General features: G+C 60.7%; 2 protein-coding genes across 5 annotated transcripts in view; one reads left to right on the plus strand and one right to left on the minus strand.

The window, feature by feature from the left end:
• Window positions 1–8,589, plus strand: MAFF (MAF bZIP transcription factor F). The gene is made up of 3 exons (XM_040637086.1): window positions 1–186; window positions 7,449–7,514; window positions 8,134–8,589. Exons 2-3 carry the CDS (start codon window positions 7,479–7,481, stop codon window positions 8,587–8,589), a joined length of 492 nt encoding a protein of 163 aa, XP_040493020.1. The 5' UTR covers window positions 1–186; window positions 7,449–7,478.
• Window positions 8,590–11,391: 2,802 nt separating this feature from the next.
• Window positions 11,392–16,061, minus strand: part of TMEM184B (transmembrane protein 184B) — a 52,552-nt gene continuing 47,882 nt past the window's right edge. For 3 of the 4 annotated variants that reach the window (XM_040637525.1, XM_040637528.1, XM_040637527.1), the window contains exon 9: window positions 11,392–13,873. In XM_040637525.1, coding sequence (XP_040493459.1) covers window positions 13,632–13,873 — 242 coding nt within the window. In that variant the 3' untranslated portion in view covers window positions 11,392–13,631. The remainder of the gene's footprint in view (window positions 13,874–16,061) is intronic. The other variant, XM_040637526.1, reaches the window with a different exon arrangement.

Here is a 16,061-nt window from a genome sequence, read left to right on the forward strand (position 1 = left end):
CCCCCGCGCCGCCCGCCCCACAACAAAACTCGGCGCGGCGCGCTCGGGAGCCCGGCTCGCAGCGACGCGCGGTTGGGACCGGAGGGGAGAGGGACCAGGACGCGGGCCGGGACAGCAAGCCCGGACGGCAGCGGCAGCGGCAGCCGCGCGTGCCCGGGGCGCCAGGCGAAGCGGGCCGAGAGACGGGTGAGGGACGCGGGTTCGAGACGGGGACGGGCGCGCGAAACCCGAGGCGGCGGAGTCCCCGCGCCCGGGAACATGCCTGGGGCGGGGCGCCGGGGCCCGCTCCGTCTGCGCTCCGGTGTATCCCTCGCCCGGACGGCTGGCGGGGGGGTGGTGAGGGAGGGGGTGAACACGGGGGGTTGGGGGAGCGGGGGCCAGAGGTCTGGGGGGACCGAGACGGGGCCCGGGCAGGCTTGGCGGGGTGCGGTGGTGACGGGCCCCTTCTGGGGGCGCGCGCGGGGCGGCGGCCGAGCCGGGCAGGAAGGGGCAGCGCAGGCCGGCGAGCGTCAGCGTCCGCCCAGGCGGGGCCGGGGGCGGTGTGTGCACGTACGTGACTCGGTGAGAACAGTCCCTGGACCGGTGCCCGCTGGCCGTGCGTGCGCGGTTTGTTTACGTCCGAAGGCGGGCGTGCGTGTGTGTTCCCGGGCCAGTGTCGCTCGTATCTTGCCCGGTGCGTGCGTGAGAGAGAGAGAGAGAGTGTGTGTGTGTGTGCGTGGTGTCTGTGTCTGCCCGCGCGCTCCCAGGGCGGTGAAGACCCTGGGGCCTGTGTACCTCGGGGAGAGTGTGCTCCCAGGAATAAACGCGGAATAAGGAATCGATCGAGGGAAGTGGCCAGTTCCATGGTCACACGGGAATACGGGAATTCTCCCTCGGGCTGTCCCCTTCCAACCAGCCTGCCACCAGGCCCTTGCTGTCCCTGGAGTTTCCCAGGGACATGGCCATGTGACTGTGGTGTTTGTCCCCCGCCCAGAGCCAGCGCCTGCAGCCACAGGGTGGGGCAAAGTATCAAAGGCTCCACCCGGCTGGGCTGGGGGGTGAGATGGGAGGGCCACCCCTGGCCTCGGCACCCTAATGGGTCTGGCAACAAAGTGGGCTGGTGCCTGTCCTTGTCCCCAGGTTTTCCAGCTGCCTGGGGAAGGCAGAGCCTGGGGACTCTCCTTCATCCCCAGGGTCGCCCATCCCCTCCCTCTCAGGAGGAAGAAGGGCCAGAAAACCCACCACAAAGGTGGGAGGTGGGAAGGAATCCCTGGCCTCCTCTCTGTTGGCTGCTCTGGCTGGTCTGGGTTTCAGAGGTTGTACCTGCTGGGTCGGGGAGGGTGAGACCGGGAGGATGGGGTGGAGCTGGTTTCTGCTCTTCTGGTGGTTTCAGTTCACAGGTGGGATTAGTCAGACAGACCTATTGATGGTTGGACCTGAGGAGCTAGTTGAAGGCCTGGGCCAGCCCTAGGACCCAGAGTCCTCACTCTGGGAGAGGCATGGTCAGCAGGCAGTGGTACACGTGGTCTTGGTCCATGAGGGGTTAATATGTGAGGGGGGGGTCCTGACCTAGCCCTCTTTCCCCATCTTCCCTATGGGATGAGATGGGGGTTAGAGATTCCTTCTGCACCCCTTCCACCGACACAGCTTCCATGGGGGGGGGGTGATTGAGTTTACTGGGGTGAGAAACCAGATGATCTTTTAACCTTGAATCTTTGAGCCCTGGCGAGCTCTGCTTCCACAGCTGGGAACTTGTCTCCTGCAGCAGGAACTAAGCAGTATGTAGGGTGGCAGGATGGGTGTAGACTGGGAAAGTATGGCATCCTCCACACACAGCCTGTGGAAGAGAAAGAAGAGCCAACAGCCCCAGGCTGGAGCCAGGGATGTCCAGGAGTATAGGGTCTGAGTAAGGGAGGTGGCAGCCAGGGAGCACAGGAACCAGGGAGGCCCATCCTTCAAAGCTGGGCAGGAAACATCCCCCAGTAGGGCGGGGGGTCAGGGGACAAGGGGAAGTGGCTGGTTGGCTCACAGATGGAAAGCTAGCTCTGAGAGTTTCGACCTCCCACTGAATCCCCTCGGGCCTCCCCTAAGGTCTAGGACCCACTAGGCGCTCCCGTACCTCCCTCAGTCCTGACAGTCTGAGCCTGCATTGCCGCGGAGCCTGTCATGAGCCCGACGCTGGGTATGAGACAGTGAACAAACCAGACCCAGAGCCTGCCCTCTGTGAGTTCACTGACAAGGAGGGGGAGACAAAGTTGGAGAAAGAGCTACCGAACTAAATGCAAAACCACAGCTGAGGTGGGTAGCTGGAGGCAGAAGGCACTGCGATTTGAAAGTCTATAACAGGGCTCTGACTTAGCCAGGGCAATCAAGGGAGGCTTCCCCGAGGAGGTGACCAGTGAGCTGGGTGGTCAGATGGAGTGATGGTCATCTACAAAGCCCTTCGGGGCAGGGGTTGTGACTCATCTTTGGGTCTTTGGGACCCAGCAGCAAGTCTGGCACAGAGTAGGCGCTTCTCGGAGGTTTGCTGATGAAATGAATGAATGAGTAGGTACATGGCCTGGAAGAACTTCGCAACACTCGGAGAAACAGGCCTGGGAACTCCTGGGAGGCCGGAAGCCCGAGGGGGGCTACAGGATTCTTGAAGCTGTCTCCCAAAAGTGAGCAGATCCTTCAGGACCCAGGTGCCAGCCTCCCTTGCACACACACACAGACACACTCCCTATGGGAAAGGCACAAGGATGGTAGGGTTTACTGGCCATTCCTTCACTTGTTGTGAGCATAAGGATCCTGGGAGAGAGTGGAGAGCATCCGATGGAGACCTGGGGGTCCCACTGTGTGGGCCGGAGGGGAGGCTGGCATGGCAGGGTTTTGAAATGGGCTGAGCCTGGGCCGGTTTGTAGGTTGGTGTCAGCTGTCAGCAGTGCTCCCTCGGACAGCTCTGCAGGGAGGACAGACGGCAGGGCCGGCAGTGGAGGCAAGCAAGACTAGAGGCCAGTGACGAGGCGGCTGTGGTCATAGTTCAGCTGAAAGGGGAAGTGGGTCCTGGTTGTGCAGGTGGAGCAGAGGGATGGTCAAGGCTGACAGTCTCAGAGTTTGTGTTCTCTTGCCCCTGCCTCCAGGAAGCCTTCAGGGATTGCCTTTCCCTTCCTCCAGGGCCTCCACTCTGTTGGTGGTCTTGGAGCTCCATTCTGGACCAGAGTCTGACACTCAAAACTCCAAAATAATCAGGGCTGGAAGGTACTATAGGCTCGGTGGAGGTTTGGCATGGTGGGAAACTGAGGCCCGGAGAGGGGAGTGACGGATCTGAAGTGGTGCAGCGAGTGTGAGTGGGTGGCAGAACCAGAGCTAGAATGCAAGGCCCCTGCTACCCCGCGGTGCTGGGTTCTCCCAGCTTTGCTCCCCTTCCAGCAGGGAGGAGGCTGCACCAGTGCTGGCTGCCAAGGCCCAGGAAAACACATTTTTTCCCTCTGTCCTCACAGAGGAAGCAGAATGGCTCAGCAGCCAGAGAGGAGCCCATGCCAGTGGGTGGGCCGTCTACAGGATGTCTCTGGAGTGGACTAGGGGCCAGGGAGGGGAGTGCAGGAGGGCTGGTGGCCGCTGACTGGCCTTGGCCGCTGTCAATCCCCGAGAGTAAGTTCATTCCCTGTGCCTCCAAAAGAACGTTGGGAGCCTGCAGACCTTGGAGGTTGACTCTGCTGGCTTAAAGGGAAGAAGAAAAAAAATTGGGGTGGGGGGGATGTGGCTGGCACTGAAGAAAGGGCCTTGAATTGGGGGTCAGGACCATTTATTTACCTGCTGTGAGACCTCAGGCAAGAGATGCCCCTTCCTCTTGGGCTAAGTGAGGAGGCGGGGCCGGAGGCCCTCCAGGGGCCTGTCCTGTGTGACCCCAGCCGGCCAGGCAATGCTGAGTCCCAGCGAGGTCCCAGCGCGTGCTACTGGCCTGACCGCTCCTGGACGGACTGAGCCATGCTCGTAACCCCCAGATGCTCACTGGCCCCTACAGTTTGGACCACTGGGCAGGTGTTGTTCTGATCCTACAGTTGGAAAAGTGGAGACCCGGAGAGGTGGACCTTGCCCCAGGTCGCACAACCTGGCGAAGACAGGGCTAGGACTCCAACGCAGGCTTGCCTCAATCCATTGCTCCTTTCCTTGCTTCCCATACCCCCCGCTGGGGGCCAGGCATCATGAGGGTGGAACCCCTTCCGCCTTCCCATCTTCCTAGCATCCGTGTATAGTCCTTGCCAAGCAGAAGCAAGGAAGCAGGTGGAAAAGGGGGAAGGGTTTGGAGACAGGGCAGGAGGTTTTTCTCCTGGACAGCGTTCAGCGAGAACGCTGGGCTTGGCCCTCGGTTCAGACACTGACAAGTGGGGTCATGGTGTGACAGACCACCCACCCCCATCTCACCAGTGCCTGCCCCCTGCCGGGCCCAGTGCTGGTGGCCTCAGCGCCCAGAACTGCTTTCCTGCCGCAGAGCTTCGTGTCTGGGGGGGAGACAAGGCAACAGACCATTACAAGATAGGAGAGAAGTGCTCAGGTGGGTGGCACCTAAGAAGTTCTGTGGGTCCCCAAGGGCTTCCTGGAGGAGGAGTTATCTGCGCCAAGGGGTGAAGGATGAGTAGGGATCTGCCAGTTAAGCTCAGGGGAGAAGTGTCACAGCGTGTAGAGTTGCCCAGAAGCAATAAAGTGTGGGAGAGAGGAAGTGAAAGAAATTCTGTGGGGCAGAAGTGCCAGACGGAGGTGGGCAGTGATGGCAGGCAAGCCTGGGATGCCACACAGGTAGGCCTGGACTCTGTCCCAGGGATAGTAAGGAGCAGGGAAGGTTTTCCTCTGGGTGGTGACATGGCCAGAGTCACACGCTGGAAAGATCCTCAGGTTGCTGTGTGGAGGATGAGCTGAGGCCAGCAGGAGAGCATTCTAGGCCCTCCCTAGATGTGTGTGTGGGAGGGGGAGGCAGCCCTTTAAGAGGACTGTTTTGAAGGGTAGGATTGGTGGGGTGTATGAACGTTTCCAGGTGGCGTCTGTGAAAGGCCAGGGTCCTGACTTGGGACTTTCTGGGCCTCAGCGACACCATAAGAAGCTTGCGTGCCTCTGAAGACCTTCCCAGCCCGAGGGCCGTGGTGGCTGCCTCTATGAGGGGATCTCTTCGCATGCCACCTTCCCCCTCCTGTCTCCTTGCTTCCCTCTGGGGTGTCAGACCACCCCCCCACCGGCTGTATGGGTCCGGAGGAGCTGGGGGACTCCAGAGAAGCCGGGGGCTTTCTGCACCTCGGCCTGAATCACCCTGAGAATTCAACCACCATTCCTTGAGCACGTGTGCCGGGCTGTGGGCACTGGAGGCGCAGCAGGGGACAGGCTGACTCTCACTGCCGTGGAGCTGGCCCTCAAATGGGGAGGCAGACTCCGAGCAAATATGTACCACGGACGAATAAGAATACATACGGTGGAAAGTACCGTGGAGAAACATGAGGTAGGGAAGGGAGGTGAAGAGAGAGGGAGAGAAAGAGAGAGAGAGAGAGAGAGAGAGAGAGAGAGAGAGTGTGTGTGTGTGTGTGTGTGTGTGTGTATACCAGGGACTGGGAATTCTAAACTGAGTGAGAACAGGAGATTTGAAAAGAGGCCTGAAGGTGAGGAAACTAGCTCTGTGGCCATCTAGGAGAAGAGAGAGCCAGGCCCAGGGAGCAGCCAGTGCAAAGGCCCTGGGGAGGAGCGTGCATGGTGTGTGCAAGGAACAGCAAGGAGGAGGGTGTGGCCGGAGCCGAGTGAGGGAAGGAGAACGAAGCAGGAGCTGCAGTCAGAGGCCTGCGCTGGGCCACACCATGCAGCAGCTTGTGGGCCATTGTGATGACTTTGGCTTTGGCTCCAAGTGAGATGGGAACCATGGGAGGGTTCTGAGAGGGAAGTAACATGAGTGACCTGACACACTCTGGGGCTCACCCCTGGGGAAACAGGCACAGAGCAGTTACCTGACCGGCCAGAGTCAGAGCTAGTGGGTGGAACCACCATCAGAAGGCCCCACCGGTCGCTGGCACCAAAGTCCGTGCACTTCGCATTTCTCCACAGCGTGTCCCAGGGACACCCGGGGGCCTGCGGGAATGTGTCAGAGGCCGAGCTGAGGCTGTGAGGTGGGCCCCACAGAAAGCTCGAGAAGCCGGGTTTTGGACCCCGTTTGCCCGTGCTGCTCTCAGCGTCCCGGGTGTTGCTAATGAGGTCAATCGCACGCTGGATCTCAGGCCACAGGGCATCTCCCCCCCTTCGCTCCTCACCACCAGTGCCTCCCTGTGGGGATTATCAGGTGAGGAGACACAGGCCAGCAATGAAGGGGGAGAAGGGTAGATCTGCTGGGGACAGGGAGGACTGCTGCTTTCAAGGGGGCTTTGGGAGACAGTCCCCTTCCTGGACCCGGACCATGGCCACTGGCCTCCAGAATGTACCCGCCATGTCTCCCCATTGCCAATGTCTGGCATAGAGTAGATGCTCAAAAAATTTTTGTCAAAGGGACATGGAGCTTTCAGGCCTGTGGGGGGGGACACTGAGGGCCCCAGGGCCCCTCGTAGGTTGAGGTATGGCTGCCCTGTCTGCCCAGGCCGTGCTGAGTGAGTGCTGATAGCAGCCGGCGGGGGAAGATTTCCCAAGACAGATTGGGGTGAGGAGGGCATGGGCTGGGGGAGAGGGGAAGGGACTGTTACGTTTTATTTTGATGGGGTGCTGGTTGGACTCTGAAAAATCATTGACTAGCATATATATATATATTTTAAGTAAGCTTTATGCTCAGCGCGGGGCTCACTCATGACCCCGAGATCAAGAGTTACACACTCTACCAGCTGAGCCAGCTGGGTGCCCCAAATGTGGTTTGTGTACTTTGCTGTATATAGATTATACTTTAGTGAAAAGTTAAATAATTTGAGTAGGCAGCTCTGGACCCCCTGTGGGAGAATGGTGGTGGTGGGGGGGTCTGTTCACTTGATGCCTGTTTATTGAGCACCTGCTACGTGCCAGGCACCGATTTAGGCACATGGATGTCATGGTAGAACAGGCAAGACCGCAGTCCTCCTGACTTTGCATTTTGGTGGAGGAGAAGTGGGACAGAGACAGATAACCAAGTAACCAAACAAAATAATTGCGGAAGAGGTGACTATGAGGGTTAGCGATAGGGTGATGTGATGATACAGGAGGTGTTTAGCCGGGATGGTAAGACCACTTCGAAGAGGTGACATTGGGCAGCGCTCTCAATGAAGAGTCACTGTGGAGAGATGAGAAGGAAGACAACAGTAAAGAGAGCGGCAAGTGCAAAGGCCCTGAGGCTGGAATGAACCATTCAAAGGGGCCACTGTGGCTGGACCACTGGGACAGAGAAAGGTGGTATGACAGGACTTCCATACCAGCAGAGGCCTTGAATGCCAAGGAGGTGAGTTTGGGTTGTATTCAAAGTAGAAAAGAAAGTGACCGTGGTCGCCTCTCTCTCCTAGGTCTCAGCCCAGAGGACACCTTCGGCAAACATGTCTGTGGATCCCTTATCCAGCAAAGCCCTGAAGGTGAGGAGGCAGCCCCTATTGTCCCTGTCCTCCTTGTCTAGGCTGACTGTCCCATCCCAGCTTCCCCTTCAGTTCCTGGAATCCTGAAGGGTGGCTCAGCAGGCTTCAGGTGTTCATGGGGCCCCCGGAAGGGCCCTGGGCTGGAAACTAAGAGGCCTGGGCTCTGGTCATAGGCTGTGTGCCCCCCGGAGGCAGGTCACTTCCCCCTCTGGGCAGCCTTCCCCATCAGAACAATGCTTCCTGGGCTAGAGGACTTAAAAGGTACTTTCTCGGCCAGGTTTCTCTGGCTGAGTCCAGGCTGGGGCACTGGGGTAGAATTAGAGCCAAGCCCCAGCATGGTGGTTCCTTTTGTGTTCAGATCCTGGTTTGGCCCAGTTTCCCCTTTCTGGATTCCTTGTCCCGTTCCCCCCCCCCCCGCCCCCGCCCCGCCAACTTCAGGGCCTTGGAGCAAGTCCAACCTCCACGTCAGGGCCTATGGTGGTGAAGGGGGAGCACTGGGGGAGGGGGGGAGCCGTCTCCAGCACCTGCTGCGCCCAGCGCCAGGCCCAGGGCCAAGGCCCACAGGCAGGGCGCGACCCTGGGCCTTAGTTTTCACGTGCACCCAACCTGCTACCCCCAGATCAAGCGTGAGCTGAGCGAGAACACGCCGCACCTGTCGGACGAGGCGCTGATGGGGCTGTCGGTGCGTGAGCTGAATCGGCACCTGCGCGGGCTCTCCGCAGAGGAGGTGACGCGGCTCAAGCAGCGACGCCGCACGCTCAAGAACCGAGGCTACGCGGCCAGCTGCCGCGTGAAGCGCGTGTGCCAGAAGGAGGAGCTGCAGAAGCAGAAGTCCGAGCTGGAGCGCGAGGTGGACAAGCTGGCGCGCGAGAACGCAGCCATGCGCCTGGAGCTCGACGCGCTGCGCGGCAAGTGCGAGGCGCTGCAGGGCTTCGCGCGCTCCGTGGCCGCTCGCGGGCCCGCGGCTCTCGTGGCGCCCGCCAGCGTCATCACCATCGTCAAGTCGGCCCCGGGGCCCGGCCCCGGGCCCGGCCCCGCTTCCGCCCCCGGCCCCGCCCCCGCAGCCTGCTCCTAGTGCCCGCCCCGCCTATCCGGCCACGCCCCCGTTCCAAGCCACGCCCCTCCCGCCCCCGCCCCCCACCCTTACTTCCTTCCCAAAGTGCCTAAGCGTGGTCTCTGTCCCCAAGTGCCATTTCTCTGCAACCACCAGCCCCCGTGGCGAACACATGTTCCGTCCCGAGCCTACTGTCTTCCTCGTTGTGGCCCCTAATAGGTGGCCCTGGGGTGGGACAATTTTCGTGAGAATGGTAGGGTGGTGTTGGAGTCTGGGGTCTCTTTTGGCTGAAAGTCCAGCCTTCTTAGGCTCAGAGGATGGGATACAGAGCGGATTAGAGAAGGGCGGTCCGGGAGAAGAACGCTGTAAAGCGTTTGCTCCTGTTGCGCCCTAGTCCTTCTGCACCCTCCCAGAATTCAGGACTAGGTTTGGCTCCTATATATATCTCCTGGGGCTGGCAAGCTGATGCTCCCACCTCTGCTTTAGGCCTGGGGGTGCCTGGCCTTCCAAAACTGACAGAATCATTAGACATCACCTAGGGTGAGCTGGAAAAGCCAGGTCTTCCCACTGCTGCCCCCAGGGGATCCAGCCAGGGTACCAACCGGGGTTGTCAGGGGGACTGTGGACACGGACCAGAAAGGATGATGGAAGGGCCTCCCTGGCCTGGGAGCCGCCTCTGTGAGTTAGAAGAAGAGAAGTAGAGGGCCCGAGAAGGTGATACAGATGGAAGAGATGGAGGGAGCTGGCCAGCCGCAGAGAAAGGGGACCAAGGAGGCGACCATCCACTGTGGCAGGTGGGAGGATGAGAAGACAGATCCTGAGGTCTTGCAGCCAGGGATGGGCGTCCGGAGAAGCCAAGGATCCCACCCCTCCCCCTGGAAGTGTCCTGGTGGCCACCGCCATTGACTGCCATTCTCCTGGGGAGCCCAGCCCCAACCCTCCCCCTCCGGTATACAGCTCTTTATTTATTGCACGAATCTAAGTTATTCTCACCAGCCAGAAACCTAGCACCCACTCCCTGGGAAAAGTGGTGCGTGGTCCTGGGCTGGACTTTATATTTTATATCTGCAAATAAATCACATTTTATCTTATATTTAGGGAAAGCCGGATGGCAACAACCAAAAAATGTTAAAAAAATTTTTTTTGCCCGGCCCCCAGAATTTATTTATTTTCTGACTTACAGTAAGCGAGTTATCCGCCTTCTGTATTTTGTAGACTTTCTGAATAAAGTCAGGTTCTCTTTTTCCACAGTGATGAAGTCTAAGTTCCTGGGCTATGGTTTTTGGTGGGGTGGGATGGTTCTGAATGCGGGGCGAAGCTGGAGTTCTTCTAATCCCAGGCAGGACCCTCTGTTGGAGAGGAGAGCTAGCCCTGATTTGCAAATGAAGAAACTGTGCCTTGGGCCCTCACTGGCTCTTGCTGGGGCGTTTGGAGGGTGGGGTGGTGCTAAAACCTCTGTTCTTCCTTCCGGTTGCCTGGAACCTCCCAGGGGAAGACAAAGCCGGGAGGACAATGAAATGTAGGGTTAAATCCCTGGCATCCCTTCAGTGAATAAACAGTCCCGCCCAGAGGAAAATTCCCGGATTTAAGAGTAATCTTTCCAGCACTTTCCCACCGAGGCCTGACTTTCTACAGCCAAGTAGAAAATATTTTCCCCATGTTCCTGAAGACACAGGGAGGCCGAGAGAGAAGTGGCTTCTTCAGTCCCAGCCTGCAGGCCTAAAAGGCAACCGTGTGTCTCATCTTGAGTTCCAAACTCGCTATAATTTCGGCCCAATCTGCCAGCCCTTCGGGGACACCCTGAAAAGTTGTGGAGAGTATAGCGGTCTGTGGGTCAGGGAAATCGGGGTTTGAATCCAGGTGTACCTTTTTCTAGCTGTGACTTCTGAGGACTTCTTGCAGCCTCAGTGTACGACGAAGGTACTGGAAGGCCGTAGGTGTGACAAGACCCGGGAACCCGAGGGGCTACAAGCTTTAACACGCAGCGCAGACATTCACAACCGCAGTGAGGAGGATTTGTCCAGAGAGGTGGCAGGGCTGGGCTGAGGGAAAAGGCCACGTCTGTGGCAGCTGTGGGCTTTGAAATTTGGGGAAGGGCCAAGCCACATGGGTTGGCTGGGTCCACTGGCCTTTCGCCCCCTCTCAGGTTGAGGCCCGTGATCCTGTTCCCTGATCCTGGGATGTTGAGCTCAGGCCTGCAAAAGGGCAGCAGGAAGCCACAAGTGGGGTTTGGTGGCTGGCTGGAAGTTCCCCCGCCCACGCCGCATTCCTGAGGGCTCCTGTCAGCAGGCCAGCCCCTCCTCCCCAAAGGCGGGTGGCCGGAAGGTGCCCTGTGTGACCAGGCACCTGGCCTGGCAGCCCACAGCCCGCGGGCCCCTAGGGGGAGGGACCTAGGGTCCCATGGTGGAGGGTGGGCCCAGGGAGGCAGGAAGAGAGCCTGCAAGGAGTAAGGAGCCCTGGAGATCTCTTCAAGCCCCCAGGAGACACCTGTAGGAATGGGGCTGCCAGTGTTTGGGGGTGGGGCCCCCTCTGGCTGGCTGACAGAAGAGGGAACTGCACACGCCAGCATGGGGGGGGGGGGCTTGTGACCAAAGCAGCCTCTGGGTCCCACCGGCTGGTGGAGAGGGAGACCATGCATCCAGTGGGAGCCCGGACCCCAACGTCAGTCTCTGGCAGTGTGCATTCCCCCATCACCGACACATCACACCCTAGGAGGAAGCCGGTTTCCTAGGAGACCCCTGCCCACAACCACGAAACCCACCCCCAAACACATACCCGGGAGGCAGGGGAGAGGAAGGAAAAAAACCTCACCCACAGGCAGAAGAGATTTCAATACAATCTATATTATCTCATATATATATTTCTCACTTTATTTGCTCACTTCTGTCACGCATTTAAAATGTCACAGAGACCAAAATAGAGCGGCTTTCTGGTGGAACTCATGGCAGTCACACACGAGATACAAAACTAGGGGACTCTGTCCTCTCATACATCATACAGTTCATTTTTCAAGTATTTTTTATGTACAAAGAGCTACTCTATCGGGGAGGAAATTAAAAAAAAAAAAAGGTTACGCATCCTAGGAAGGAAGGGTGGAGTGGGTGGGCACACGTTGCTGGCCCCTTGACTCCCCGGGGGCCACTGGCTCCCTGCCCCCGAGTCCTCCCTCCGTGCCCCCCACAAACCGTGCTAGCCAGCAAGTGCCGGGGCAGGCCAAGGCCAGGGGGCAGAGAGTCGGCAGCACACTTTGGCCTGGAAGGAGAATCACAGATTGGTGAAAGCAAAAGGGGGGAGTGGGGACCGAGGAGCTCCTCAGACAGTCTGCTCCCACCTGCCGCCTCCCTGGGCAGCCTGGTACCCAGCCGGCCAGGCCCACCAGACAGGGCCCAAGAGCCGGGCTCCGGGCCCCTGCGCTCAGGCCTCCGAGACCCTGGGGGGCTGGCTGGGTCACAAGGGCTGGCGGCAGCCTGGGAAGACGACAGGGGTGGAATCCCACACCGGGCCCCTGGCACACTTCATTCCAGGAATGAACAAAAAGGAAGAGACCCCACGGTGAAGTCTGGTGCCCCAGGGAGCGGCCCTCCTCACCCTACCACCTTCTCCAGGCTGGTACGGCCCAAACCAAGTGCCATCTGGGTTCCAAACGACAGAATGCTCCGCCTGTAGGAACCTACGTTGTCACCGCCAAGAGGCTCCCCCCGCGACAGTGGTGGGTCTAAGCCCAGCCTGCCTGGGGGCTCCGGCCCAGGGAGGCCCCAGGTACACGCGTGTGGAGGTGAGCGAGGGGAGGGGACGGGCGATCCTGGCCACTCCTAAGGCCTGTCCAAGGGTGACTGGCCCAGAACAGCAGGATCCTCGGAGTGCCAGCAGCTGGAGAGGGAGCCCCCAGGGAGTGTCTGCGGCCAGACAGACGGAGGGCCTAGGAAGGGGGAGCTTTCATATGTGACTAAGGCACAGAAGAGATGGGCCGAGGGGCCAGCCGAGGCAGGACACCAGGCCCTGTGTAGATACGGCGCCAGGGAGAGGAGTCTGGGATCACTCCTCCTGCTTCCCAGCTCCCTGCTGCACGCCCCCTCCTTCCGTCCTCCCTCCCGTAGGGCTGTTCCTCCCAAAGCTGGTCGGAAATGTGGAGACTCAGACCCTTCCCCTGAAATGGTTAGGAGAAGCCCTAGGGAGAGCCCAGGACCCTGTGGAGGTTCTCATGGCTCAGCCTGGGAAGGAGGAGCTGGGAGATGCCAACCCTTTCAGCAGCCGGGAAGCAAGGGCTCTGCCCCAAATGCTCTCAAGAAGAAAGACCCCAAGTGATAGGGCAGTGTGGGCTGCTGGCTGCCCGCAGCAGGTCAGGAGGAAGGGGCATGACGCAGGCAAGAAGGGCAGCCACGGAGAGGGCACCCAGGGACCCAGGGACCCCTGCTTGGAGAGGCCTCGGCAACAGGGGCCCAGATGCACCTGAGCGCTCTTCCAACATGGGACACGGGCTCTCGGTGTCGCTCTGGTCCTTGCAGCACGCTAGGCAGGCCTGGGACAGGAGGGGCCGCAGGGAGCATCTGGGTTCCCTCCTGCCCCTCTTGCCCAGGGCGAGGCTAATCCAGCGTGGACGGGGGCACAAGGGAGGGCGCAGGCAGGAAAGAACCCAGGTCAGAGTATTGCACGGTGTCGGGGACAGGGCTGTAAGTCTCATGGGGGAGGGGGTGACCCGCGTGGGGGCTGAGAGGGCCGCGGCCGCTGGTCCACCGTGGCCACCGCTGGTCCCACCATGCCACCGCCACAGGACAAGCCACAGGGCCACAGGAGTCGCTCCCAGCGTCCTCCGTCCCTCGCCTGGCAGTGCAGGGGTGGCCACGTATAAATATTCCTGAAGGCTCGTGCTGAGCCTGGGCTGTCCCCTGGGCCGACAGCTTCTGGCTGTTCCTCTGGAAGCGATAGGTGAGTGTTTCTGGTCCAATAAATTAACAGGCAAGGTCAAAGCCGTGCCAGCCTGCCTCCCGGCCCGCGCGCGGAGCTGGAGGGGGGCACACCCTGCCCTGGGCCCAGGTGCCAATCCTCCCCACCAGCAGCCGCACCTAGAACTCGTCATCAGAGCTAAGCAGGAGAGTCTTCTCATTGTCGCGGGCGCCACTGAGGCTGTGGGAGCGCGAGAGGCCGTGGGCGCCCCCACGCCACGCGGGGCCGGGCTCCAGGGTGGACTGCTGCGTGTACTGCTGGTAGGCGGGCGAGAAGTTGTGGATGGCGTCCTGCACGATGTCGTGGGGGTTCATGGTCTCCTTGAGGCTGCTGGAGATGCTCTTCATGGGGGCGCAGCGGCCTGCAGGGTGAGAGCCCAGAGGCAGGGGTGAGGGGCGGGGGTGGCAGGGAGCCCCTCGACCTGGGACGGACCCCCACCCCAAGGCTGTGTCACCCGACAAGAGAACGGGGTCCTGAGCACATGGAGGCACAGGCAAAGAGGGGGCTCCTCTGGCCGGGGTGCACAGCGGAGGCGAGCAGCCGCGGGGGGCTGGTAAGTCCAGCTGGTGGGAAGGGACCCAGGGTGGAGAGCAGCATGCCCCACAAAGCCAGGAGTGTCAGGGAGGGTCCCCCTCCCCAGGGGTCCCCCTTCACCTGAGTCTGCTGACCAACTCCGTCAGGACGGGCAGCCAGGGGCCGGCGCCCACAGTGGGGCTGACCCGTACATCCTCACCAGCTCCCCTCTGAGAGGGCGGGAGCCGCCAGCCCTGAGACGCCCCCTCCGAACTCCCCCTCTAAGGAGCTCTCCCCCCACGGGTTCATCGGGGGGAAGTGGCCCGGCCCCAAAACCGAGAGGTGAGAGATAAGCCCAGGTCTTCAAAATCAAACCGGCGTGCCCTTTCCACCTGCATGTTCTCCGCTATGGATTTCCCACGAACACGCACCGTGCCCCCAGAACCCAGCAAGGCATATTCCAGAACAGTGACAGACCAGGACGGAAGCAGGCAAACTCTATGGGGGGCAGCCCTTGGCAGGCAGGGGCTCTGAGCTCTGCTGCCTGGGGGTGCCTGAGGGGGAGACGGAACACAGAGAATGGGCTAGGAGAGAGGCATGCCGGTGACGGTGACCACGACTGACGTGCAGGACAGACGTGCAGACCGAGAGCAGAACCTACCGTAAGGGCCGTATGTTGGCACTGCCCGTGGCCAAACCCGGGGCAAAAGCAGGGCGGGGGGGGGGAGGGGAGGGGGAGAGAAGCCAGAGAAATAGAGAAGACAAGAGACAGCTGAGTGACACCATCTGTCCACCACCGAGGCCTGCACACCGCACCGGACACCCTTCCCGCCCCGCCCCAGCTGCCCCCTCGGAGCCTGGCCCCCGGACGGGTAACTCCCCTCACAGGGCACATACTCTCATCCGGGGGGATGGGAGAGCCACCCGCAGACACCCAGAATGGTGGTCACAGTTCCACCTCTACATCTAAGTCGGGACCCAGCACCCCCACTTCTCTTTGGGCTTGGCTGCAATTGCTAAGCCTGTGCCACGTGCTTTACAAACCTCACGCCACTTCGCAGATGAGAAAATCAAGGCTGGGGGGCCAGGGGGCATGGTTCCCCGTACAGACCCCACAGGAGAGGCAGCGGGGGACCCAAGCCGATTGCAGGGCTGAGGGATTAGTGTGCGGGCATCTGGCCGGGGCCCAGCACAGAGATGGGGTCCTGCCTTGCCCCGGTGGGGCTGGGCTGGGGTCTTTGCTAGAGCTGGGTTTCTGGCCACGCTGTACTTTGCTGGGCTGGTGGTCCAGGAGCCGCGGGTGGAACACAGCCCAGGTGTCCACTGGGCCTCTGCAGAGCCACCACATGTGACATCTTAAACCTCGAGGGTCCAGAAAGGGTTCTCTGCTATGACCCCACGCTCTAGGCACAAGGGTGACTTTCCTAAGGGCACAGGCTCGGTCAGGCGCAGGTCCAAGGGACACTGCCCTCAACACTGGGTGGGTGCTTGCCAGATCTGGGGGCCTAGCGGGAAGCGGGTGGGACAGCAGCGGGCAGCAGCGAGGTGGCCAGCACGGCGGCTGGCACAGCGCCCAGCACAGGGTACGTGTGCGATCACAAAGGGAAGAAGGGGTGCCGGCAGCCCTCAGCCAGCAGATGTGCCAGGAGAACACAGCTGGGCGCTCAGAGCTGAGCGGCCGGCAGGTCTCTTTCTGGCCAGGAAGAGAGCGCCTGATTAAGAAGGGGAGGGGGCTGAGGGGCCCTGCTGCAGCACCCCACTCCCCGGGGACCGTGGTGGGCCTAGGCACTAGGCCTGGGGCAGCCACATGGAGGGCAGCCAGCAGCAGCCCGACTCCTGGGGGGGGGGCAGTGTTAGAGCAGAGCTTCCCCTCCCCAGACCCTCCCGTGTCCTCACTGCACAAGCCATTTCAGGCATTCCCAGCCTCCTCTTCTGCCCCCCTTGACCACCCCCGGCCCGGGGCAGCTGGGAAACCCCTGCCGTGGCAGCCCAAGCCCAGACCATTTATTGTGGAATCTCGGCCGGGGGGGGGGGGG

The sequence above is a fragment of the Ursus maritimus genome, unplaced genomic scaffold, assembly GCF_017311325.1.
Source record: "Ursus maritimus isolate PB19 unplaced genomic scaffold, ASM1731132v1 scaffold_21, whole genome shotgun sequence".
NCBI classification, from domain to species: domain Eukaryota; kingdom Metazoa; phylum Chordata; class Mammalia; order Carnivora; family Ursidae; genus Ursus; species Ursus maritimus.